At 39.8% G+C, this 25,097-nt stretch overlaps 6 protein-coding genes across 15 annotated transcripts; 3 read left to right on the top strand and 3 right to left on the bottom strand.

Annotated features, from left to right (window-relative positions):
- Positions 1-1,859: 1,859 nt before the first annotated feature.
- Positions 1,860-4,693, bottom strand: LOC106743533 (probable glutamate--tRNA ligase, mitochondrial). Of its 5 annotated transcripts, none has more exons than XM_014617473.1 (11): positions 4,517-4,693; positions 4,315-4,390; positions 4,109-4,240; positions 3,734-3,968; positions 3,445-3,640; positions 3,164-3,378; positions 2,863-3,088; positions 2,626-2,786; positions 2,389-2,552; positions 2,166-2,323; positions 1,860-2,092 (listed from the first exon to the last, which is right to left on the bottom strand). In XM_014617473.1, the coding sequence occupies exons 3-11, from the start codon at positions 4,206-4,208 to the stop codon at positions 2,012-2,014; spliced, it is 1,536 nt and encodes a 511-aa protein (XP_014472959.1). In that variant the 5' UTR covers positions 4,209-4,240; positions 4,315-4,390; positions 4,517-4,693; the 3' UTR covers positions 1,860-2,011. The 5 variants fall into 5 exon arrangements, with proteins under 5 accessions (XP_014472959.1, XP_014472957.1, XP_014472960.1 ...); XM_014617471.1 differs by having other exon boundaries at positions 4,330-4,390; XM_014617474.1 differs by lacking the exon at positions 4,315-4,390.
- Positions 4,694-4,824: 131 nt separating this feature from the next.
- Positions 4,825-7,971, bottom strand: LOC106743535 (mediator of RNA polymerase II transcription subunit 19). The gene is made up of 4 exons (XM_014617476.1): positions 7,486-7,971; positions 7,127-7,283; positions 6,952-7,051; positions 4,825-6,393 (listed from the first exon to the last, which is right to left on the bottom strand). Exons 1-4 carry the CDS (start codon positions 7,670-7,672, stop codon positions 6,109-6,111), a joined length of 729 nt encoding a protein of 242 aa, XP_014472962.1. The 5' UTR covers positions 7,673-7,971; the 3' UTR covers positions 4,825-6,108.
- Positions 7,972-8,440: 469 nt separating this feature from the next.
- On the top strand, positions 8,441-9,266 carry LOC106743553 (39S ribosomal protein L42, mitochondrial). Of its 2 annotated transcripts, none has more exons than XM_014617512.1 (2): positions 8,441-8,545; positions 8,796-9,266. In XM_014617512.1, the coding sequence occupies exon 2, from the start codon at positions 8,796-8,798 to the stop codon at positions 9,144-9,146; it is 351 nt and encodes a 116-aa protein (XP_014472998.1). In that variant the 5' UTR covers positions 8,441-8,545; the 3' UTR covers positions 9,147-9,266. The 2 variants fall into 2 exon arrangements, with proteins under 2 accessions (XP_014472998.1, XP_014472997.1); XM_014617511.1 differs by having other exon boundaries at positions 8,489-8,616; positions 8,796-9,264.
- A 136-nt stretch (positions 9,267-9,402) lies between these two features.
- Positions 9,403-14,044, bottom strand: LOC106743552. Of its 2 annotated transcripts, XM_014617509.1 has the most exons (8): positions 13,923-14,044; positions 13,550-13,854; positions 13,309-13,470; positions 12,989-13,218; positions 11,005-12,904; positions 10,801-10,902; positions 10,644-10,693; positions 9,403-10,531 (listed from the first exon to the last, which is right to left on the bottom strand). In XM_014617509.1, exons 2-8 carry the CDS (start codon positions 13,645-13,647, stop codon positions 9,678-9,680), a joined length of 3,396 nt encoding a protein of 1,131 aa, XP_014472995.1. In that variant the 5' UTR covers positions 13,648-13,854; positions 13,923-14,044; the 3' UTR covers positions 9,403-9,677. The 2 variants fall into 2 exon arrangements, with proteins under 2 accessions (XP_014472995.1, XP_014472994.1); XM_014617508.1 differs by having other exon boundaries at positions 13,550-14,044.
- An 832-nt stretch (positions 14,045-14,876) lies between these two features.
- On the top strand, positions 14,877-19,618 carry LOC106743518 (histone deacetylase Rpd3). 2 transcript variants are annotated; one of them, XM_014617438.1, is made up of 9 exons: positions 14,877-15,052; positions 16,019-16,131; positions 16,277-16,394; positions 16,493-16,866; positions 16,943-17,090; positions 17,172-17,457; positions 17,533-17,761; positions 17,927-18,020; positions 18,400-19,618. In XM_014617438.1, exons 1-9 carry the CDS (start codon positions 14,989-14,991, stop codon positions 18,411-18,413), a joined length of 1,440 nt encoding a protein of 479 aa, XP_014472924.1. In that variant the 5' UTR covers positions 14,877-14,988; the 3' UTR covers positions 18,414-19,618. The 2 variants fall into 2 exon arrangements, with proteins under 2 accessions (XP_014472924.1, XP_014472923.1); XM_014617437.1 differs by having other exon boundaries at positions 14,880-15,052; positions 18,139-19,618.
- On the top strand, positions 19,611-25,013 carry LOC106743516 (putative sodium-coupled neutral amino acid transporter 10). 3 transcript variants are annotated; one of them, XM_014617433.1, is made up of 8 exons: positions 19,611-20,692; positions 20,776-21,097; positions 21,172-21,766; positions 21,853-22,123; positions 22,230-22,366; positions 22,441-22,668; positions 22,733-22,937; positions 23,001-25,013. In XM_014617433.1, exons 3-8 carry the CDS (start codon positions 21,284-21,286, stop codon positions 24,620-24,622), a joined length of 2,946 nt encoding a protein of 981 aa, XP_014472919.1. In that variant the 5' UTR covers positions 19,611-20,692; positions 20,776-21,097; positions 21,172-21,283; the 3' UTR covers positions 24,623-25,013. The 3 variants fall into 3 exon arrangements, with proteins under 3 accessions (XP_014472919.1, XP_014472920.1, XP_014472918.1); XM_014617434.1 differs by having other exon boundaries at positions 19,611-21,097; positions 21,172-21,334; positions 21,412-21,766; XM_014617432.1 differs by having other exon boundaries at positions 19,611-21,097.
- The last annotated feature ends 84 nt before the right edge of the window (positions 25,014-25,097 follow it).

Raw genomic sequence — 25,097 nt, 5'->3', positions numbered from 1 at the left:
CACTTCCGCCTCCCTCATCTTAAACGCGTGATGAAATCTAGGTGGGCTCGGAGAAGCGTGAGATGCGCAGTTGTTATCATGTAACATATCGGAAACTGAATCATTGCTGTTTTCCTCCTCTTTTCTTCTCTTTTTCTGAGTTTTTCCCATCTTTATGATTTTACTCTTCCGGCTATTTGGGCGAAACACGTGGCGCGAGGCGACCGCTAACACCGGACGTATCAGCGGTCGTTCAACGCGATCGTGAAATAGACGGTGTTGGTTTATAACTCAGAAGAACAACCTAGTCTACACAAAAAACTTTCAATAACAATCTAAACTGAGAGATAAACTGTAGAAAACTCATACTAAAAAGTGAGTTGCCTGCGTCCTTTCACTTACAAGGCAGACAGGCCTCCTCGTTTCCTCCGGCTAGAGGCTGCTCTGGGAGGTGACGCCGATGGCGCGCGTAGCTCGACCGCTACACATATTTTAATACATAGGAAAATATATTGGGTCTATGCATAATTCCATAGCGAAATTCCGACAAATGTCGTTCGCAGTTGTTTTTCCGCTCGCACATGTGTCAAATATATAAAGTGTCGTACATTAAATGAAAGCTGATATTTGTGTTGACATTTTAAGAAAGTATTCATCGAAATCCGTGACATACGAAGTTTAATTATATTTTGAACATGGAAGGAAGAAACGTGTATTTTCGGTGCATTTCGCTTTTTTATTTCCGAAAAGGCAAAAACGCGTCGCAAACTCACAAAAAGATATGCGCCGTGTACGGCGAAAGTGTGTGTCGGAAGTGGTTTGCGAAATTTCGTTGCGGACATTTTGATCTCCAAGATGCTCCTCGCTCTGGTCGGCCAGTCACTACTGATATCGATCAAATCAAGGCTTTAATCGACTCCGACCGGCATTTGACGACTGCAGAGATCGGACATAACCTCAACATTGACCAATCAACTGTTTCGAGATATTTACGGAAGCTTGGGATGGTAAACAAGCTTGATGTTTGGGTGCCGCACCGAAAAGAATGTAATAGACCGAATTTCAGCTTGCGATTCGCTGCTCAAACGCCATCAAAACGAACCATTTTTAAAGCGGATGATCACTGGTGATGAAAAGTGGATTGTCTACAACAATGTCAGTCGAAAAAGATCGAAGCGCGAGGAGACTGCTCAGACGGTCGCAAAGGTTGGATTACACCCGAAGGAGAAGGTCATGCTCAGTATCTGGTGGAATTGGAAAGGAATCGTCTATTATGAGCTGCTGCCATCCAACAAAACGATTGATTCGGCCAAGTATTGTTCACAACTGGCCAAATTAAAGTGAGCAATCGATCAGAAGCGGCCCGAATTGGCGAACAGAATGGGCGTTGTATTCCACTAGGATAACGTTAGACCACACGTGATGACCCGGCAAAAGTTATTGGGTGGGATGTTTTGGTGCACCCACCGTATAGTCCGGACCTTCAGACTATCACTTGTTTCGGGCGCTACAGAACAATTTGAATAACAAAACCTTCAGTTCCCTGGACGTCCTCAAAAACCACTTGGATGACTTCTTTGCGCAAAAATCTCAGGACTTCTATGAAAGAGGAATAATGAAGCTCGAGGAGAGATGGCAGAAAGTCATTGAACAGAATGGAACATATTTAGTTGATTAAAATCGCTTTTTTTGCTAAATATTTTGCGTTTGAAATTCCCTCGATTTTCGTTACGGAATTATGCATAGACCCAATTTAGTTCAATATTATATGCAATTATACGTCCGAAGTAATTGACTAGAGCATTTGTCTCATATTGTGACTACGTCTATATAGAACTTTTAATGATTTAGAAAATATTTTGTAATTTCCAACTGCGGAATAATTATTAGAAGAAGATACTTTAATCATATTACTAAGCTCACAAGGGATCGTCATATCCTTTCTGTAAACATACATGTTGAATTTACATCTTTAAGTGATTTACTTTCACAAATACAATTTGTGATTAAACATGTGATGTAATATAAAGTCTCAGGAAACGAAGCGTCGCAATCGCAATAATGTCCTGTCTTTTCCCAAGATTTCCATCATCTCAGCGACAGGTGGCCCATCCTACGAGAAACACCATTTTATATATTGATATTTCTTTCCATAATGAAAGTAATATTCATTTGACAGTGCATACCTTCGCGCCGCTTAAAATGCTCCTTAGATTTTTCATCAAAGCGGCAAACGGAATTCCCTTATTATCAGCGAAGTTTCTTAAATATGGGCCAATCCAGTCGGTCTTATAGTTGTTCACATCCATTTCAACCAACTCTGCATTCAACAGCTTAATGGCATCTGCAGCAATATGCATTGTACTTTTGATCAATGAATAGGTCTTTCTTACGAAGAAACGTTGGTACCTGAACATTCAATTTGCTTGGTGCTTGCTGCAGAAACTGGAACGATCCACAAAAATGCCAGTTGTGCCTTGACGAGATCGTTGAGATTACATATTCTGTTCTGCGCCCATTTCAACGTTGTAATTATGTGATGATCGTCTAACTGCAAACTTCCATCATTTCTCCTACAATAGAAATATAATCGGCATCCTAAGAGCAAAGAATAATTTATGCACACTGCATAGCTGAACTACGTACTGTTCAGGAAACGCTTCTTGCACTAATCTCTTAACTCTTTCGATCAAGAAACTGTGATTCTCCTCATCTTTTAGCAGATTCGTGATTTCCAATTTATTAAATTCTAACAGTTTCTCGGGCATAAGTTTGCCGGAGCTCAGCTTTATTTTACTGATATCGAACTGTAACGGAAAATAATATATTCAAAAATAAGCAGTGACTTTTATGAGAATCTTTTTACGAAAAAATAGTACTCACCTTTTTAATCAACTCCTCGTAACTATAAAGGATTTGGTCTTCCTCTTCTCTGTGAAAACCACCACCACCGGCGCTTATCACATAGTTCACTAACGCCAATGGAAAGATACCCTGTTTCCTGAACGATTCGATATCTATATCGCTTTGTCTTTTCGATAGCTTGGACCTATCTGTGTTCAATATTAAAGGTAAGTGCCCATAAGCGGGAGGATCCCAACCAAACGCTCTGTAATCATCAGAATCTGTAATACGGCCGCTTATTATATTTAAAATATATCAAGCTTTTAAAGAAGCTGCTTACTTATAAAGCATGATGTGCTTGGATGTGGACACTTGCCACTCAACACCTCGCAAGACATGAGAAATCTCCATGAAATGATCATCCACTACATTCGCAAAATGATAAGTAGGATAGCCATCTGATTTAATGATAACCGGATCCCCTTCAGTTTTGCTAATATCGTGTAATATGTCTCCATATACCATATCATGAAAAGATTCCGGAGTAGACGGTAACTGCAGAATATTCGTCATAAGCAGCTTATATATTGAATCTTAAGATAAAAATATGAAAGAACATACCTTAAACCTAACACAATAGGTAAGGTTTTTTTTTAGCATTTCTTTCACTTCATCTTTGCTGTAATGTCGACACCTGTTATCATATTTGGGTACTTGCCTGCATCTCAATGCTTCATTCTTTATCAAGGCTAGTCTCTGCTCCGTACAAAAGCAATAATAAGCAGATCCATTGTCTAAGAGTTTAAGTACTTGTTTCCTGTGAGTGAATAAAAGTAATTAATGACATCACAGAGTAATCTGGCAGGCCAATTTATATTTCTCTACTTATTTTTAAGAACTAATTACATACTGGTATAATTCAAGTCTTCCTGATTGTATATAAGGTCCAAGGGGACCACCTCTGATGGGATCTTCATCGGATATAATTCCTGCCCATGACAGATCGTCCTGCAACTTTTTCATTGCTCCTGGAACTATTCTTGTTTGATCAGTATCTTCAATTCTCAGGATGAAGGCACCCTGTTGGCTACGTGCGAATAAATAATTGTACAATGCAGTACGCAATCCCCCCAGGTGCAGATAACCTGTACATATGCATTACTTTTGTAATTAAACAAATTGGAATGTGTGACATATTACATAGGCTAATTTGTTAGTATCCTTTTAACAAGGTGATCAAATTTAACTCGTTTTAACAAAAATAGTAACAACAATCGCCGATTACCGGTGGGACTGGGCGCGAATCTAACCCTGACATGATGCTTCTTGAAGAAACGTCTGTGCAACACCTGGAAACTCACTGCTTGTAGTATGTTGCGCTGCATTTCTATCGATTACGGAGATTTTTCTTTAAATCCTGCACAAATAACAGACGATTCTAAGTGTCACGCGATGCCGATTACAATAGTAGCGATGTTAACGTGTATTAACCATGAAGCAAATAACCTTGACATTACGATGATATTCTTTATAGCACTGCTTAAAGATTTGTGCGACCCAACGTTTGCTGGAAATTCAATTATTACAACGTTCAGCGATTCACGTGTGGTCTCGATGCACGCGATTTTGGAGCCACATGTTTCACGGTGGAACGTGCGATCGCGATTAGTACGACCCGTAAAAAAAAACTTACCTTTATATTATCTCAAACATGGCGAAAAGCATTGTGTGAATTTTGTTCAACACTCGTAACTACTTTATTATATAAACGTAGATGTTATAAAATATTGTGTAAACATTTCGTTTCGCTAAACTTTAATTTTGGCAATGCGAGGTGGCCACATACGAGAACACACTTGAAATACTTTATACTGGGTGTTCCAGATTTGTCAGAAAACATTTTAGAAATAGACGCTTCATTTATCCGGGGCTTATATGAATAAACAATTATAGATTCATTTTTAACTTTATATCTTGTAAAAGAAGACGTATATCTCTTCAGTTTTTAATCCCATGAATACAATGATGCTGAAAAGAGGGTGGAAAAAATAATTGGACAAGAGGACAAGTTGAAAGAAAGGATTGGTTACTGTTGAAATCGACCGCTTTAATTCTATCCTTTTCTTTCTGCGCGTTATAAATATTACATTTAAAAGTAAATCTCCGATATCTGGTAGATTCCTCGATATATCAGGTTTAAAACGTACAGGTTCTACGCCGCACTATAGACTCTGTAAACGAACACTTTACACAGAATAGTGGTATCTGATTTCACATTCTTTCTCTCTTTTTTTTCTTTCTGTCCCTTCCTCTCTCTATGATTTACAGTCTTCCATTAATAAGAATATTTACATTTTTGTTTATTCGTTACCATACGTCGGTATAAACAGGCAGATAAGTCTGCATCCTGTGCACAACTGCTATATTACACATTTATATTTTACATCCTTTTCCACTAATAACTTTCACGAGGTTCGTGAAGAGCCCTAACGAAAATGAGACACTCGAGGAAAGATCACGCATATCTATGAATAGAGGAAACTGTACAAACTGAATCCTCGAATAATTGAAAATGTCGAATGTTGCAAAACTTGCCAAAGTATCAAATGTATAATGTTGAATCGAATATCCTATCTATTTGACGCAGAGATTTGACAAACTTAAAAGATTTTATCCGACTTAGTTTTACATCGCAACGCATGGAAATGTAACATGTGTTTGGCATACAGAACAATAAAGAGATTGAGCAAGTAGTTTCCTAAAATATAATGCTCTTTGCAAAGCTCCCTTTCTTCAGCTTCCAAACACAATTCATTAAACTGCGTTTACGTTAATGTGAAAAGATCGACAATTATTATATTATTTTACGTGATGTATGTATCTACATAATCATTTGCACCAGGATTTGCCTCTTTCGTCCTATCACTAATGCCGAAAATAGACGTATTATGCGTAAATAAAAGAAATAAATACACGAGTGTATATCTTAGAGCATGTGTACCGGAAGGCACGTGATTGATTTTCAGTTTTTATGTGTCTTGCTGCATACATGCTCTAAGCTGAATATTTCTTAAGTCCACTCCAAACGGTCCATGATTTTGGATTATTAAAAAAAAATTAAAAAAGCTGGCGAAAATGTCTAAATAAGTGATTGCGACTCTTGAAGATTATAAATCTATTCCGACTAATCGATTGTCTAAAGTGGACTTTAGAAACAAAAGAAATTTATACGCTTCTATGTTTCAATTAAAAATTTGGCATAAACTGAAAGGGGCATATCAGAGATCACGAATTGGAATGCTGAGACGGTGTAAGGCTACCAGTATGCTCAGGGCTGTGTTTCTGTTTTTTCCTCTTCTTCTCCTTCTTTCGCTTTTTCCTGGCTTCCTTTTCTTCATCGTGTCTCTTCTGCTTCTTATGTTTCTTTTCATGCGTATCGGAACCACCTACGTCCGTCGTCGTGGCTTCCTGTCCACTGAGCACTTCTCCCGGTTTATGTTTGTGTTTCTTATGCTTATTCTTGTGCTTTCTCTGAGGTGCTTGATTTACGTATCTATACTGTTCCGGCAACTGAAAAATTATAAAATGTGATCGTTGATAAAACCTGTGATGCCTCTCGAACACATATATACACATTTTGAAAGAAAAATAATAATTGTATCTATCCATTTTCAATGTTTAACCCTTTGCACTCGAGGGCTCCGGAGCGGAGCCATTTAAAATTTGTCTTCAAACTCTTAAAACTCAAATGCAAATAGCAAGAGCGGAATATCCTATACACAATAGTTTTTACGATTTGTCTTTGTCCTTATGTTATGAACTGAAAGTTATTGTCTCCATAGCGGAGCCCTCGAGTTTGAAGACAAATTTTAAATGGAGCCCTCGAGGGTGCAAAGGGTTAACTATAGAAGAATTTGAAAAAGTTTGTAAATATTTTGAGATCTAAATTTTGTACAACTCTCACAAACACAAATTTTATTCTAGTTGCTCAAATATTAACCAATGTAACTTCTACTGCAATCGTTTTAAATCAGTTCTACAACTTCTACAATTGGAAATTTGAAAAATAGACATTAACTCTTTCCTTTCCAAGATATAAATGAAATACAAAAAGTAAAAATGTCTTACTGGGCCAGGATGTAGCCGAAAACCAGCTAATTGCACACTTGTTAGAGGCAGTAGTTCTTTACCACCTATGGGTGGTTTTTCTATTACCGATCTTAACGAGCTGAAAGAAATAAAGCGTAAAGTAACCAGAATCAATGTATTAAATTTAATTTTCATTGCAACATTCAAAAATTACCTGTTGTCCTGATGCCCGGGTCTATCTATGATACCAGGTAAATTTGGCAAGAAAGAAGACAATTGTTCTTTGAGCTTTTTACCGCTAAACTTGCTGTAGGAATGTTCCAGGCCATAATAGGCCATCAAATTTGTTGCTCCAGTAAGTTCGCTTTCCCCTGAAGGTAATAGATTTATTTACGCAAGAAGAAACATGACTTTTCAAGCGCTTTCGCAACTATACATTGTTCACAAAGAAATTTTAGTTTAAATTACATATTTTGTCTAGAAGATCCAATCCAACTCAACTGAACAAATCGCAAGAAAAAACCAAGCATAGATAATATCAATTCCTGGATTCTCTTTTAGCTTCACACTTACCAGGGGGTTCCTTCATCAAGTAGAAAGGCCCGCTGTGGACAATGGAGGGGTTCTTCCCCAGGGAAATGGTCGTCTTCAGGGTCCCCGTGGAGTCTTGACGAGATACAACTGGGGAGCGCGCACCCCTCGGCGAAGACTTTGGCGAGTACTGCTCCACTTTGCTACGAAATTGTTCGCCCATCATCATCCTTCGGCTTTACTTCATCGCACCTTCACCACTGCAAGTAACGTGGGTGCTAACGTGAAGCACCAGAGAGACGAATGAAGATTACAGTTCGGAGATAGCCGGTACACCGATACACCGCGGACGTAGATCTGAGAGACCCAGACACCTGGACAGCCGCACAATCTCACGGGCTCAGCCGTGAAGCATTATATGCTCTGCCATCTATCAAACGTACTTCCCCTCACGTACAGAAGAACGGTTTTCGGTTCTCCGAAGCAACCCCGTTGCACACAGCTGTTATGCGTTGCTGTTGCGCTCGTCGTCGCCGATAGTGATTGTATAGTACTTTCAACGTATAGTACTTTCGACGTATAGTCGCGTTAAAAATCGCACCCTTCTGATTGGGGTGTTGCAGTTCAATATGGACACGCCATAAGTGTCTCGAAGCTCACTATATAGATGATATGTTTTTCTTTTTATTAATATTTAAGATTACTATTCCTTCATTTTTATGCTGTAAACAAACTATATTCAAAATTCAAATTCAAATTTTAGAGAAATTTTCAAGTAGTACGACTCATCGACACATCAGTCTAGGGGTCTGCACTAGTTTGCACTGGTTCTCTTTTCCTCTCTTCCCCAGCAAATCTCAAAAAAAAGATAGGAAAAGGGAACAGTCAATGCAATAATAGAAAGCGGACCTTAGAATTTTATGCATCATGTGATGAGCTGTCGGATGTGCTAATTGGCCGTCGGATAAAGAATTTCCAGGATCCCTAACATTTTTTCTAGACACCCTAGAAATTCTCTATCCGACAGCCAATCGACGATATCTGTCGTAATAGCATACCGACAGTAACGACAGTAAAGATGCAGGCATAGCAACTTGATAAGGTTAGGATTTAATATTTTTACTTGGACTTTTGAAGAATATATGAAGATATATTAAAGCGTATACCCTCGAGGTATGAATTATAAATTATTATTTGCACTATGAAACATACAAAATTATATATTTTAAGTTATTAAGAAACTTACACCATACGATAAAATTATTTTGTTTTAAATGATAACAGTCAAAATGTAAAATATGAAATGAAAATTAATTCTTTACCAATAATCATTGTCTTTCCAACAATGACAGATGAATCCTGTATTGCGTACGATTCGTGTCTATTCTGCGAGACACGTCAAATACAGTACTCTACCTTCGGAAGCAGTAATATTTATGGGAAATGATATGGTTGCCTGTTGGCATCCAGACAAACCATTCCCATACGAATGTTCTCTGCCTCTACCCGAGGAAAAGCACGAAGATAATTCTTCTGTACTAAAAGTTGGGGAAAAGGATATTGCAGAAATCTTCAAGAAAAAGAAAGACTTTATGGTTATTGATGAACTAACCAAGTTGACGTATACTACTAAACACAGATGGTTCCCTAGAAGTAGAGATAAGAAGCCAAAGGACCTACTTCCTGATAGACCTTACCTGTAATTATCGAGACAAACTTGATGCATCAAAGTTCTTTATTTAGTGTGTTTCACATATATATTCATCTCTATATTGATAAACGTTGAATAAAGGTAATAATGACCTTTATATATAAATAATCCACTTACATGTGTAGTTTATTATCCTGTATTGTATTTTCCCTTTGCAAATCCATGAGATCATGTAGTCTAATTTACAAATATCAAGTTATAAATAAATAAATCTATTTACAGTCAAATATTTTATAAATACATAATACCTTGATCCGTCCGATTCATCTTAAAGTGATATTCTCTAGCGACCAATGTTTAATATTTTTCCAATTTAAAAATATATTTTGTACAGATTTATGTTTCCATTATTTGTACATGTGTGATCATTACATAGCGAAAGTTTGATCAAAGACTGACAGGTACATGATGATATAATTTGCAAATTTTTGCTGTCTGCATGTCAAAATTGCATACAACTTATTGCACTGCACACGCGCATATACACGAATGAGATCTTTACTTGTATGATACCGAAAATCAATTACAAGTTCTGGGGGAAAAGCTGACGTTCTCCTTCGTGCAATAAAATCCGCAAGGCTTTGTACAATAAGTATCTGCCGAATTTTTGTTTCTGTTGCATGCTCCATGTCGCAACGATACCATAGTACGCACCGCCCTTGCAATTTCCCAAACATTCCGTTCCAATCGCGTCTATCATAGCGGCTTCTCTCGTGTACGCTTCCACTGGGATGACATTTTGAAATACGTGCAGACAGATCACGCCGTGATCGTTGTTCCATATGTCGAGGATGCGGTTGATCTTCTTATTCGCGCTGACGGACGTCTGCGAGACCCACACTTTGAAAGCATCGTAGAGATGTGCGAACGGCCTGGAATGTTTGCCTTTCCCGATGTAAAATACAGCATTAAGGAATATCGACCATATTTCAGATTCCGTAAGATAAACACTACGATGTTGCAGATCTCGCGTCACCCGTGGATCTAACAGCAGATAGTTGAAAGATGTCTGTGACATGCCCTCGCGCCATCGCCGAGACGGATTTGGCGATACAAACTCCTGGAACACCTGTTTCTCCAGACTCCTGTAGGTATCCAGATGTTTCGTCCAATCTCCAAACTCTAAATGAGACTTGATAACTTGATGACGCTGTCCCGTGTGATTCCTCGGGGCGATCCGTGGCGTTGACAGCCTCGGTAAGGCATTGGTATTTCTGATGCTTCTCAAATACATAAGACGTTTTTGATAAACGTGTCTGGTGGTGTTGGTGATTGGTCCAGGTTGGTCGCCAAGTTGAGCAAGTTCCCTTCTGAGTGCAATGTCGTCGATTAACAGTTGTTTCGGCAAGTTCTGGCCACCCGACATACTTGAGGCACCTGTCACAAATGAGGTATAACAGGTGAAATATTTTCCAACTATTTTATCAATAATAATCTTATATTTTATAAGATAACGATGTATGCTGCTAAAACTTGCTCGATCGCTTACCAGATGTAGTTATTCCGCTTTTGAAATCGTATTCACTTCCACTGAAAGTACTGAAAAATTATTTGATAAGATTAAGTTTGATAAAGCTTGATTGCGAAAAGATTTTCACAATGCATACAAGTGTTTTACGAGGAAAATGATATATTTATTGACTCACGTAAATGGTGAAACGCAAAGTTTCCGTTCTACTAAAATCACGCCCTCGTCGAGATCTTCGTACTTATATTCTTCTTGAGTAGTGACGTACGAAAGCAAGGATCTACAATTTAAGTAGTTGTATCTTTGTGATTACAATCTTTGTGATTCACATCAATGATTCAAATCATTGTTAAGCTAGTAAAACACCGAGTCAAATACTTACGAGCTCTTTTTATTTTTATGTATACTCGAGTCTCTTGTTTCATACGTGTCCTCTGCTTTTCTGGGTCCGATATTGTACTCGTCCAGTTTTGAAGAGTTCGGCAAATAGATCTGTCTCCCACGTTTTGTAAGTGAATTCACCATGAAAATGAGCGAATCGTTCTCCGCTTCCGATTTACGTGGAAAGGATTCGTGGAATTTATTGCTGCACCAACTTTTTGCGTGTAAATTACAGGTCTTACTTATATTTATACATATATCTTCATTTAACAACTTCTTAGTATCACACTCAACGCAATTCACAGAATTTTCACCGTGTGACGATGTGGTTGTAGATCCGAAGTTATTAGCGATCGAATCTGTCGTCTCGGTTGTCTTTTCAATTTTAAATCTATTCCTTCGAATCGTCACAAATGGGGAATTCGTATGCTCGTTCTCACAATGCTTTATCTCATCCCTTTTGTCATAGTCGAAACTGTCGAAGGTCTCGTTCTTTTTTTCCACTTGATTAAAACCATTATCTAAATCTATCTGACTCGAGTCGTTGTTATCATGCGCTGATTCATCGTCGTACTTGTTGCTTTCGTCCACTTTTACCGCCATATAGTTGTTATAATAATTCAGACGTTCCATTTCCAAAGTTCCATTAGAGCTTAACAACAAAGGTCTGAAATTAGAGTTCAGTGTATCATGGCGAGTCACATCGTCAGCCACCTCCGAGAAAATGGTCTTATCCAAGTTGAGCGGCTTTAAGGTGTTACGAGTAATAAATTCGTCGGCAGTAACGTCGCCTTCTTGCCGATAACAATCGAGTCGTTTCTTACCAGAATGGAGTTTGTATATCGATCTCTTCTTTCTTCTCGGCGTTGACTGAGCGATGTATCTCTTGCATCGATTAAATTCAGAATGTTGCGTTTCAGTTTTGTATTCGTGAGATTTCTTGAATGCTTTCGAGGATAAACAGTCGTTAAAAAGTGACGTTTTCTCTATGCTTCTTTTTCCACCTGCACGAACTGGCGTTGCAAAATTAGGCGATCTACTGACAATGTCGTCATTATGAACACGTGAGAGTATCAATGGAGTTTTGGTGGTTTTTATCCTCTTTCTATGATTGGACGTGTTAAAATTCGGCGACATACTAATAATGGAATTATCCAAGACACAGGGTGGTGTCGAGAGAATCTTGTCCGAGGTTTTTTTGTACCTTCTTTTGGAAGTGCTCCCTGTGCTGAACTTTGAGCACTGCTTTCTTACACTGGGAGCGTTAGATTTAAAAATGTCTTTATTGCAATTATGTTTAAGCTTAGATGAGAAATTCTTTGGAACTTTGCGATATCCACACTCATTAAGCGCTCTTACTTTCTTCTTTAATGGGAACGACATGTCTGAATTGTCCGTAACATTGTTACCCTCTTGCTTATTCCTCTTATGATTTTGCAGAGTTTCATTAATGGTACAATCGCTCGTTAATGTCGTTGAGAGATGATTAATGATCTTACTGACGAGACACTTTTCTTTTTGTATGACATCTGAAAGATGCAGGCTTGCAAAGTCAAAATCAAGATCGACAAATGAATAATTGAGCATATCTTTGCTATCAGTTTGTGAGAAATTATTCTGCTCAACAATCATCTGATCATTAGTCTCAAATAAATCTGCAGATCTTACATCCTCTTTTCCGTATTCCGTATCTATATTGCTTGCTGACTCTATTTTATTAACATTACACGTTTCTTGCACATTGTTCAATTCTAGATTTGTAGAGGGAGAATTTGGTTTACAATTGTAAAAACCAGAAAGCATATTACCCTTCGGTGTATTATCTATGTTTAAATCTAGTACCGCATCAGGTGATGCAACATATTCAGCAATTATGTCTCCATTGGTAACCAAAACTTTATCTGCAACATCAAGAATGAAAAGAGCAAGTAGTAGGATATTACTTTAAATTCTATAAAAATCAAGAATTTGGTGAAACAAAGTACCAAGCATCATGTTATATTTTGGCTCATCGTCATCATCTTGAACATCCTCGCAGTATTTTGCAAGCATTGTCACAGCTTTGAAATACTTCCCATCAAAGGCATAGTGAAATGGACTGCGTCCATCATTGTCCAAACATAGTGGATCACCACCATTTGCCAAGAGTAACTCCAATATATTTATTCTTCCCCAAGCTGCTGCTACATGAACTGGAGTCATTCCATCATTCGACCTGAAAATATATCAAAATTTATATTTTCATATATATATATATATATATATATATATAATCATTACAATTACACTCTATATTGATATTTACTTCACATTAGGATCACCACCATGACGTAAGAACAATTTAGTGACTTCTTCTGCAAATTCTATCGAATCATTGCCAATAACTAAGTGAAACGGAGTAACTCCGTGTGTCGGAATTAACACATTAGGATCTGCATCCTTACTTAACAAAAGAGTCGCCACTTGTCTATAATGATATAAATTAGTAAAAAAATACAAATATAATTATACAATTTGATACTTATTATAACGAGATTGTTTTTTACCTTATGTTATTGTCCTCCAGTCCGTCACAGAGGGACGAAGCCAAAAACAAACCACCTTTTGCCTTCGGCGTCGACAACATTTTCCTTTTTTTTTTCATCTTTTTTCAGTCCCGTTGTCTAAAGATATTTTCCATATTTTATGGTAAGTCTACTTTTATATATTCTTATACATTCTACTAATCGTATAAAGAAGGTCGAATAATACGGCAAAGCAGTTAAACAATATCGGTTAATCGATGCCAATTCGTGTTTCAGCTTCCAAGTCAATTCTAGTAAAATCGTTCCACCAGTTCACAGATTCAAAACTACAATAATAAAAACATTGAAGTTGAATTTGAAAAGCATTGTAGATACAGGATGTTTTACGCTGCACCTTCCGTTATGTCACTTATGAATATTCTCAAGTCGATTGGAAATTGAAATAGAAATTTCACCGAGCAAACCTTCGTCGATATGTTTACAAAATCCAATAATTCACTATTAGCCAATCACTTCGCTTAACAATGCAACGATAATGTTAGTAAAGGTTGCTTTCCATCAAGGAGACAAAAAATGGCTGCGTTCAGTAAAGAAGACATTCGTGATTCTAATTGGTGATTCATGAATCTAATTGTATGCTTTTAATTTCGGTTAAATGTAAAGTACACGCACTGGATCGGATGGAAACACCGCGTTCCGATTGGTATGTTCCCATCCATTTTCGGAGATGCGCCAATCAGAACGCGGTATTTCCATCCGATCCAGCACGAAACAAGCATCGTCTGCCGTTGGTTTAAGAACATTTATCAATCAGATTCACAAATTTTATAACAGTTGCAAAACAGTTTCCTCTGCCGAATGCAGCTAATACCACCTTTTCAGAGCAAATTCGCTTACGGAGGATTCAGACTGTGCATGACATTCGGAGGACCGACAAGGAGACTCGCTTCCTAAGTTTTTTTAGTGCGATATTTTTGTCCCCAGAAAACAAACTCTGCTATTGGATGATCAACGTCGTGTATCGGATTCGAGCGCAGGACGAATTTTCCAATATTTACTTAATTAACCGGGACAAAAAGAACAAAGATTTTTTTATCACAATTGAGGTTTGTTCGCTACACCGCTGAACTAGTGCGATAAGTTGAAGCGAGACAAGTTTTTTCGCTTCAACTGATTGCACTAGTTCAGCGGTGCAGAGAAAACGAACAGACTTTCGGTAAATTAAATGTCCGTCTATCCTCAGTCTAGTGTTTCCGAACGCAGCCGTCCAAACGCGTTGTGACGAGATTCACATGGTACCGCAGCGCTATCTTCAGCGAACATTACGAGCGAGACTTCCGTACGAGACGCGACGCGTGCGCGTACGGTGAGTTTAGTGACGCTGTGTCCTGTTGGTGAGAGCCGCGACACTCCGCGGTACCCGTTTAATTCCGTACCTAGTGTTTCGCTGTTTAATCAGAATGGATCCCGCAAAAATGACCATCATGCCGCACAGCAGGAAACGCGTCTGCTACTATTACGACAGTAAGTTACCGAGGAAGCAACGTATTTTGCAAACCCGCGCGAAAACACCGCACATACATGGAGAGCCTGTCAAATGTGTTGCGCCGTTCGCGCTCGTATCGCGTACACATCGCATTTGTCCTGCACGATCCTGCACTGCATTCGGCGGCTTATCAGCCTGTTCTCGCGTCGCCGGCCGTTCGTACGATAAGGCATGACTATTTCGACACGATTCGTCGGGATACGCGTGTTCCTATCGTTCAATTATATGATTTTCGCGGCGTTAAGCCGAGAGATCCTTAGCCATGCTTCCGTGCGACCGTAGCCGAGCGTGCGTCGGCCATGCCTATATACATTACCGTCCTATACCTGAGAATCTGTCGTTATCTGGTATCCTTGCTTAATACGGCTAATAAATTTGTAATCCACTCATACCTGTGATTTCAAATGATATCAGGCTCATCTGATTTGAATTCTCTTGCTGGATTATGCAGGGTTTTTTTTTATCCAACAATACGTAATTTTGATGAAACGCATTTTACAAATCGGTAATTTTCGAGTAAAATTTCCCATTCAGAGAGATAATTATTTGTCCTAAGTTTAGCGCCGTAATTTATTTTTATTGTGATGCAATATTTTGTCATGAAAACAAGCAAAAACGGCGAAATTGTGATAAATGCAGGTTATGAGAGGTGCTCGATTGTAACGAGAAACTTTGCGAGATTATTGACTAATACGAAATACAAAACCTTCTATTTCGGATGTAATTTACACTTTCCGAAAATATTTTCTGGAAAAATCGCCATCTCGATGAACTCTGTAAGAATTAATACAGTTTTTATAGGGAAACGCGAAAGATTCTCAAGTGTATTCCAGCGCACCGTAATCCATCGGACAAAACATGCGACACGACAATATCGATATACGAATGCTTCCTGTGTATCTCATTATTCAAATTTATATTATGTATCAACGTAATGTCTCCAGGTGACATCGGCAATTATTATTATGGCCAAGGACACCCCATGAAACCACATCGTATAAGGATGACGCACAACCTGCTTTTAAATTATGGCCTTTACAGAAAAATGGAGATATATGTAAGAATCATTTTGCGATTTTCTTCCATTTATGCATGGGGTTACAATTTCTTAATCGCCACAATCATATTCTATCATATAGCTATCATATTCTGTTGAACATAATGAAATATTTGAATGTAATTATATTTCTGTTATTATCTAGCGACCTCATAAAGCCACGGCAGATGAGATGACAAAATTTCATAGTGATGAATACATTAGATTTCTGAGGTCAATAAGGCCAGACAATATGTCTGAGTACAACAAACAAATGCAACGATGTAAGATATTTTATTATTGATATCTCCTAAATAATACCTATAATAAGTGAATTATTAAAGTTAGAACTACTAATACTTTTTTTTTTTTCCTACATCAGTTAATGTAGGAGAAGACTGTCCCGTCTTCGATGGCTTGTATGAGTTTTGTCAATTATCAGCTGGTGGATCCGTAGCTGCTGCTGTAAAGCTTAACAAGCAAGCTTCAGATATCTGCATCAACTGGGGTGGTGGTTTACACCATGCTAAAAAGAGCGAAGCCTCAGGCTTCTGCTATGTAAATGATATTGTTCTTGGTATTTTGGAACTGTTGAAATATCATCAGAGAGTTTTGTATATTGATATTGATGTTCATCATGGCGATGGTGTGGAAGAAGCTTTCTACACAACAGATAGAGTAATGACGGTTTCATTTCATAAATATGGCGAATACTTCCCCGGAACTGGAGATCTTCGCGATATCGGGGCGGGAAAGGTAAAAGTCTTATCAGAATTTATTTGTTCCCTTTGTATTACTCTTGATTGATTTTCTCTTCTGTTATTACTAACAGGGAAAGTATTATGCAGTGAATATACCTCTGAGAGATGGTATGGATGACGAAAGCTACGAATCCATATTCGTTCCCATTATCTCCAAAGTCATGGAAACCTTCCAACCTTCCGCTGTTGTTCTGCAATGTGGTGCTGATTCATTAACCGGTAGGTACAGTTTTTTAAATAAGATTACTGAACATTAAAATCACAGTTATAAGATTTAAACATAAATATTAATCGATGCAGGCGATCGTTTGGGATGCTTCAACTTGACTGTGAGGGGTCATGGTAAATGTGTAGAATTCGTGAAAAAGTACAATTTGCCGTTTTTGATGGTCGGAGGTGGCGGCTATACAATCAGGAATGTATCCAGATGTTGGACATATGAGACGTCTGTAGCTCTCGGATGTGAAATTGCAAATGAACTCCCATATAACGATTACTTTGAGTACTTCGGTCCCGACTTCAAGCTGCACATTAGCCCATCGAATATGGCGAATCAAAATACACCGGAATACCTCGAGAAAATAAAGTAAATGAGCTCATAATCTTACATTCAGTTCTCGCAAATGCGTGACAAACAGATCGTAACTGCGTTTAATTGCAGAACAAGACTCTTTGAAAACTTGAGGATGCTACCTCATGCGCCTGGCGTACAAGTTCAGGCAATTCCAGAAGATGGTGCTGTTATCGAGGATTCGGAAGCTGAGGATAAGATTAACCCTGACGAAAGATTGCCACAACGCGACTTAGATAAAAGAATACAACATGAAAATGAGTACAGTGATAGTGAAGACGAGGGTGAAGGCGGCCGAAGAGACAACAGGTCATTCAAGGTGATTTATCAATCTCATCGAAACTAATGATTTGTATTATGCCAATTTTATATATCTACGATATCTAATTATTTCGTACACGCAATACTGTATATGTAAGTATACTGTACAGTATTGTATACGCAATAGAGATATTCTTACTTTTTTTTCTTTTATATTATAAAGGGATCTAGTCGGAAACGACCGCGCTTAGAAAAAGGTCAGGAGAGTATGGACACTGATATGAAAAAAGATGATGATCTCAAGTCGGATCCGAAAGGTAATAAAACCACGTAAAAATATCAAGATATCTTACGTTTGCATGTTAATGTGTCGACAATGCATCAACCGTGTATAATTTTCCTTTTCTTTTTTTTTTCTTTTTTTTTTTTATTTAGAAAATGAGAAAGACGAGAAGACAAATCCCACGAATGAGGAGACGAAGAAAGATGGCGGGGCGAATCCCTGATAAACGATTGTGTTCTGATGTGTCTAAGGAAATGGAAAGATGTCTTTATTTAAATTAAACATATAATCAAGTTTAAGTGATTTATGTGACAGGAGCATGTTGGTGCATAGATGTCCGCTGCCTTTACTTTGCCTCGCCATTCGAAAGATTTTTTTATCTTTACATTAAAAGAAATCCGAAAAATTTTCAGTTTCTCCGAAATAACAAATCCGTTTCTGGCAGCGTCATCATCGCCGAAATTTACACGTATGAGCGTGTATATATAGCTTAATACGCTCCACAATTTTAATCATAGACTGATAAATTCAGAAGTGTATGTGCGAATATTTTCAATTTTCGGCGCTTCGTTCAGAACGATCGATCTGCGATTGAAAATGTCGCGAGAGAAGGTGCACGGTGTCCCGATCGATTTGTCAAGATTTTATAATCTGACCGCGGTTCTTCATACATATTGTTCATTCAGCATGCATACACCCACCTCAACTAGTCATGTAAGGCAATAATTCTGAGGGATCTTTCTATATATCAGCCAATTCTAGAAGTTTATGTAAACTCGTGTCAGTTTCTCGCAGATCTTGAGATTATAAGATATTGGCGGCAATCCGTCAGGGCACCGGGCCGATTCTATTGTTCCAATGCTCCAATCAAATTTCTACAACATGCACGTATACATCATATAAGGCGGGGCATCTAAAGCTGGTACCCTCTAATATCTTCGTTGCGCACAAACGTATATATGTAAGAAATTAGCAATAACGAAAATGGACTCTCCAGAAACGGAATTTACTTCCTCGTATATTTTCGGCTTAAATTCGGTTTAAATAAGGAGCTTTCCTTATTTCTCATGTCTTGTCCACGTGACCACGCGCAACGAGTATATTTCGGACATGTTTTAAACGTCCCGCTTTGTATAACGTACGATCTGCTCGCGCTGTCAGCGTGACACACGTTGTCTTACGATTAAACGAACCATTGGCCCGTGAAACACAATGGTGCAATTTGATAGCCAAGGTTGATTCAAGGGATAACAATAATGGTTCGACGAATTCGTTTGCTTCCTATTCTTGTACATACACAACACACAAAATTAATGTTAAACGAAGCCGTTGCACGCAATAACAATACAATAGTGATGATCATCGTCATTCTCCTTGAAAGTGTAAAATATTTCGTCTTTTATACGTTATTCGAGAAAAAAAAGGGCAGTTCCTTTTTATCATTTCTCTGGTTCATCCGGCAAAGGGATTGCTGCAAACATTAGGTCTGTTTTTTTCGCTGAACTAGTGCTATAAGTGAGAAAACATATTTAGGTCTGTTCGTCTCCGCCGCATCACTGAACTAGTGCAATAAGTTGAAGTAAGGAAATATATACTTGTCTCGCTTCAACTTATTGCACTAGTTCAGCGAAAACAAACAGGCCTCTTGTCTCGCTTCAACTTATTGCACTGGTTCAGCGGTACAGCGAAAACGAACAGACGTATTGTGTTTCACTGAGATGAGATATCGATGTTGATCGATATTCACACACACTATTCATATTGGCACGCATTTTCTACCGAACTTTGTAAGATCGACCGCGAGTAAATTCCAACGTCGCTGCTATACATGAACCGGAGGGATGTTGAAAAAGAAAAATGTCCACCGGTGTTTTCGAATGATGTATATGCGAAAGATGCAAAACGATCAGCAAGTGTAAGAAAGTATGGTGAAATCAGAGCGGTGAAAAAATATATCGATTTCAAGTGTAGCTGTAGTATCTTAAGGCACATTAGGCTAGGCTCTCTAAGAGATATGAAAATTATTCTCGTGATGAGACAGATCTCCATTTCTGCAAGACAGAGACTCAAGATTGCGAGGACGACGTGGCTGTAGTTCCGCACAAAGAACGAGGTCTGCGAACGATCGCATTACCGATCTTTCTGGAGCAATTAGTTGCGCAAAACTCTGATCTGCAAGCTACGTAATTTCCTTCGTACGTATTTTCGTTCAACTTTCATTCATGCGCGAAAGCAATAAACGTGCATTGACATCACTTTATGTACATAAAATTTATCTTCTCTTCGGAGCGAACGATTCCCTCCTCCGAATTCTCTGGATCAGGTCGGACCAGCGACACGTCGATTTTACTTGTAACAACATCTGTATAATTGACCGATATCTACCTACCAACCACACACACACACACACGAAGGCAAAGACAAATTCGATATGACATTGCGTATATCCTTGAGTCGATCCGAAATATAGGTCAAATATTATATATTTATGTCCACGCGTAAGAGTACATATATATATACATATATATATCGGGACGTTTTTAAATATTTATAATAAAAAAATAAAGAAATCTATGTGTGGTAGTTGTGGGATTGACTTTCTTGCGTCGCGCGGACCCCCCGGGGTGGAAGAATCGCGAGTATTACCCCGAAGTGTCGTTAATTCGATTTTGGCTGCGCTCTTGACAAGTCATCAACAATACATATGTATGTACATATATATGTGTGTGTATACATTTTGCGATTTATTGTTACACTATTAATTCAATCCACGTTTACCGTTACTTCAGTAACGAATCGAAGTGAAATTCAAAATGGTGACAGTCACGGGAAGCCGGTAGACGTTTCGATGGTTTCTCGTCATTGGTGCCGTCCGCAACGCGCTTTATCAACAGCGTGATACATCATGTATTACTCGAGAATGATAAGGGTATTAGGATAATTGCTATTTGGCGCGTACTAATCGCAAATGCGCAACGTCAACACTCGACGAACCTAACCTCGTCGCGACTCACCGGAGGAGATTAATGCTGCGAGTACTCGCACATGGAATCACACCTTGCGCGCCAGATATGCGTTGAAAGGGTCACGCTACGTTGCTCCGCACTTTCAGTTAGTAAAACACCCCTTTATTGTTTCATTTAAGCTGAGACCGTAAACCTTTGACACGTGAATTACACTTGCAGAAGCTCGAGGGAGATGTGAAACACAGGAGGATCTCGCGTCATGCGAAACTCACAATAAAGAAGGGTCGAAGCAGGAATTACCGAGTGCAGCACATTTGAAATCCCTTCTAAAATGATCTCCCAAATGTCGCACGTGATGACCCTCGCCAACAGCATCATAGGCGTAAGCGTCCTGGCGATGCCGTTCTGCTTCAAGCAGTGCGGCATCGTACTGGCGATCTTAGTGTTATTACTGTGCAGCATCCTGTCTCGGCTCGCCTGTCACTTTCTCGTCAAGTCTGCTGTAATATCGAGGAGACGCAACTTCGAACTACTGGCTTTCCACGCATTCGGTCATATGGGAAAGTTTCTGGTAGAGCTCTTCATCATCGGCTTCCTCCTGGGCACATGCATCGCCTACTTTGTCGTAGTCGGCGATCTGGGACCACAAATAATCGGCAAGATGATGAACAAGACTCCAGGGGACATTCGCACCAGTCTGCTGATTGTCACCGGTGTCCTCATAGTTTTGCCTCTAGGATTACTTCGAAATATCGATAGTCTGTCTAGCATTTGCACAGCCACTATTGTCTTCTACCTCTGCCTTGTGCTAAAAGTATGCTACCAAAGTATATTATGCTCACACACACCATGTTAACGTTGACGTGTAAGCACTTACATGCGCTCTCCTTCGGTTAACAGGTAATGGGTGAATCGACCCAGCATATCTTCGCCGGAGACTGGTACGAGAGTATCAATTATTGGAGACCAGCAGGTATCCTGCAATGCCTACCGATATTTTCCATGGCTCTGTTCTGTCAGACACAGCTGTTCGAGATCTACGAAACCATTCCGAATGTATCGTTAGAGAAGATGAACGACGTTGTACGAGGAGCGTTAAATATATGTACCGTTGTATACATGTGCGTTGGCTTGTTCGGTTACATTGCATTCTGTACCCAATCGTTCACAGGTAATCCGGTGGGATCGTGTACACCGTAAATGCGATAAACAATTAGCTGTCGGTCGTTACCGTCGTTGTTACTGCATCACCATCTTACGTCGTTCTCACGTTGCAGGGAATATCTTGCTGAGTTTCGAGCCGAGCGTTACGTCCGAACTGATTAAGATGGGATTCGTATTCTCGGTCGCATTCAGCTTCCCTCTAGTCATTTTTCCGTGTCGCGCGAGCTTGAATTCCCTCTTGTTCCGGCGGGTACGTATATGCTTCGAGAGAAGTTCTTTATGACTGCGAGATTCTGTTTTCTGCTACTCTTGATTCTGCACCAGGTGCACACCCACGAGCCGTCTGTCAATTATCTGCCGGAATCCAGATTTCGTTGTCTCACCATCGCTGTAGTCAGTATCTCGTTGATCATCGGTATTCTGGTGCCGAACATCGAGTTCGTTCTCGGCATCGTGGGCTCCACTATCGGAGTGATGATCTGCTTGATATTCCCGGCAGTATTTTTTATATCTATAAGTAGCAAAAACACCAACGAGAGACTGTTGGCGCAGGTAAGGCCGATCTTTCAACGTCGACAATCATCTTCTCCCGACTAATTGTATTTTTTATACGAAGGGTATTTTAATCGTCGGTGTTTGGATCATGGTTCTCGGTACGTACGCGAATCTGTACGCCATGGAGGAGTCTACGAACACAAAATTGACGGTGACGAACAAGCCATTGGTTCCGGTCAATAATCTACCATTGAACGTAATGAAGGACGACTTACAGGTCATTCCAAACGCTCCCAGTAACCTGGAGCTCATTCCGAGAGTCAAAGGTACGATGGCATGCGAGTCTACCATTGTCATTATCGCGATCTGATTTCGCATTCCCGTTACAGAGAAAATAAATAAACCCGAGATGAATATCCTCGATAAAGCGTTGGACGTGAAAACGAAAGACGTTCGACAAGAGCCGCCGATACCTGTCGAACGTGTGATCGTCACCGAAAAACCGAGTGCCGAGAAGTCTGACAAGGTAGCATCCGGCAGCCTTGCGCCTGAAGTAAAAGAGGCCGGAACTGCGAAGACGTTGAACTCGGACGTCCAGTCGCAGATCGCCGATGTCGCTAAGCTCGACGAGTCCGTCGTCACGTTGAAGGCGGAAGAGAAGATCAAGATGATCGAGGAGAAAGAACGATCCGTCGACTTGCAGAAGAACGACAATCTCATCAATCTAGACGCGATAAAGAAGGAAGAGTCCGAGTTAGCTGCCGACGGGGACGTCGCTAACGCCAGGGCCGCGGAACGACATGAGCAGCTGAGGAAGACACTGGAGAAGCACAAGTTGGAGCAACGTCAGATGATGCAGGAACAGAAGGAGATATTGAAGGATATCAAGGAGCAGAAGCAGGAGTTTGAGAGGGAGAAGCAAAGAATGGCGAAGGACGACATACTCAAGAAGAGTGAAAAGAAGATTAACGCGGAGGACACCTTGCCGGAAAGCGGCAGGAGGGTCGCGGAGACCAACGAAGTCAACATCGACAAGAGCAGGCGTAACAAGGAAGTTTTGGAAAATAAAGAGCGGGATGTGGCGGACAAGGTGAAATCAAGCGAAAAGCTGCGTACGCCGGACGAGGCGAACGACGTGAACGTTGCGCCCGAGAAAAAGTCGGATGCGCTCCTGGAAGTCTCTCGGAACGTAATTGCGGAAAAGACGCAAGAATCGCGGGCGGATGCCGCGGTGGACAGATCTCTTCCCGCTGACAAAGAGGCGGTCGATCTGGAAGCACCCAAGAGACCATCGATATATAAAAAATCGTCGATACATAACGACGAGATGAAGGCAGGCAGGATAGAATTTAACGACTCGGAGAGCATGAAAGGTCCCGTTCTGAACGTTTTGTCGAAGGGGGCTCTGCAGAAATCCATTGTGGAAGAGGGACTCGCGAAGGAGATCGACGATCGTCAGATGAAAGAGGAGAAGAGAGAAATCCTCACGAACGAAGTTATCAACGCGTCGGACAAGCAGCAAGAACACTACGACGACTCTCGCTTTTCCGTGCCTATAGCGCTGAAAATGAGCAATCAGTCGAGGTCCTACAACGTGATCGCATCGTCGCCGAACAAAAGTGAGCCTCAGGCAATGCTCAGGGATATTCTGGAGAATAACGAGCGTGAGAAGAGGGACGTTGGCGCGGAGATGAATGCGAGCGACGCGCGAGTCGGTGACGATCGTTTGGCCGAGAGATCCGAGTCGTTGCTGAAAGATGACGGAGATCGGGACACCTGCACGAAGTTACGGGCAAGTTCCGAGAAGCCAGAGGCGGAAAAGGAGTCTGAAGAGGGAGCGTTTAAACCTAGCACAACCGTGGAAGCGCTCTTGATTAAGACAAACGTATACTTGTCCGAACAAGCAGTGACGAAGATGATCCCGATGCGGGTTGCGTTGGACACGGAGTACATGAGTATGAAACAAAGAGATTTGAAAGCTTTGAACTCCAAGGACAATACGGAGATATAGATATCCTGTGGACGAAGACGACACAATTCCTCTACAGCATAATATTAGATGAATTTATTTATGATGCAGGGATCGGTCGATCGCTGGTCTTCTCTACCAATCGTGTTATATAGCTTATTTATGTGTTTAACAATTAGAGCATGAAAATTGCTTTTGAATTTAACGTGATGAATTGTCATCAGAATTGTGCGATGTTTTAGAACACAGATTTACAATATACTTTACGATATGTCCACCAACTTATGAAAGAATATGTGCTGTATGAATGCGGATTTATTTATAATATTAGGTTGATTAAAATCTATTTTTCTTTCCCGTACTAATCACTTTTCTTCGTTTTATCTATTGATAGAACGTAGAAAAATGAACCTTCTTGATCAATCTAATATTCTAATCATATCTAATAATGTGCGTGTGCTCTTATATAGATTACCTCTCTATGACGTCGTGATTGTAAAAAGAGAATACAGGTATT

This window comes from Dinoponera quadriceps, unplaced genomic scaffold (assembly GCF_001313825.1).
Source record: "Dinoponera quadriceps isolate SergipeBrazil2010 unplaced genomic scaffold, ASM131382v1 scaffold1069, whole genome shotgun sequence".
Taxonomy (NCBI): domain Eukaryota; kingdom Metazoa; phylum Arthropoda; class Insecta; order Hymenoptera; family Formicidae; genus Dinoponera; species Dinoponera quadriceps.
Note: the sequence above shows the minus strand (reverse complement) of the source record. Positions and strands in the feature narration are given on the sequence as shown.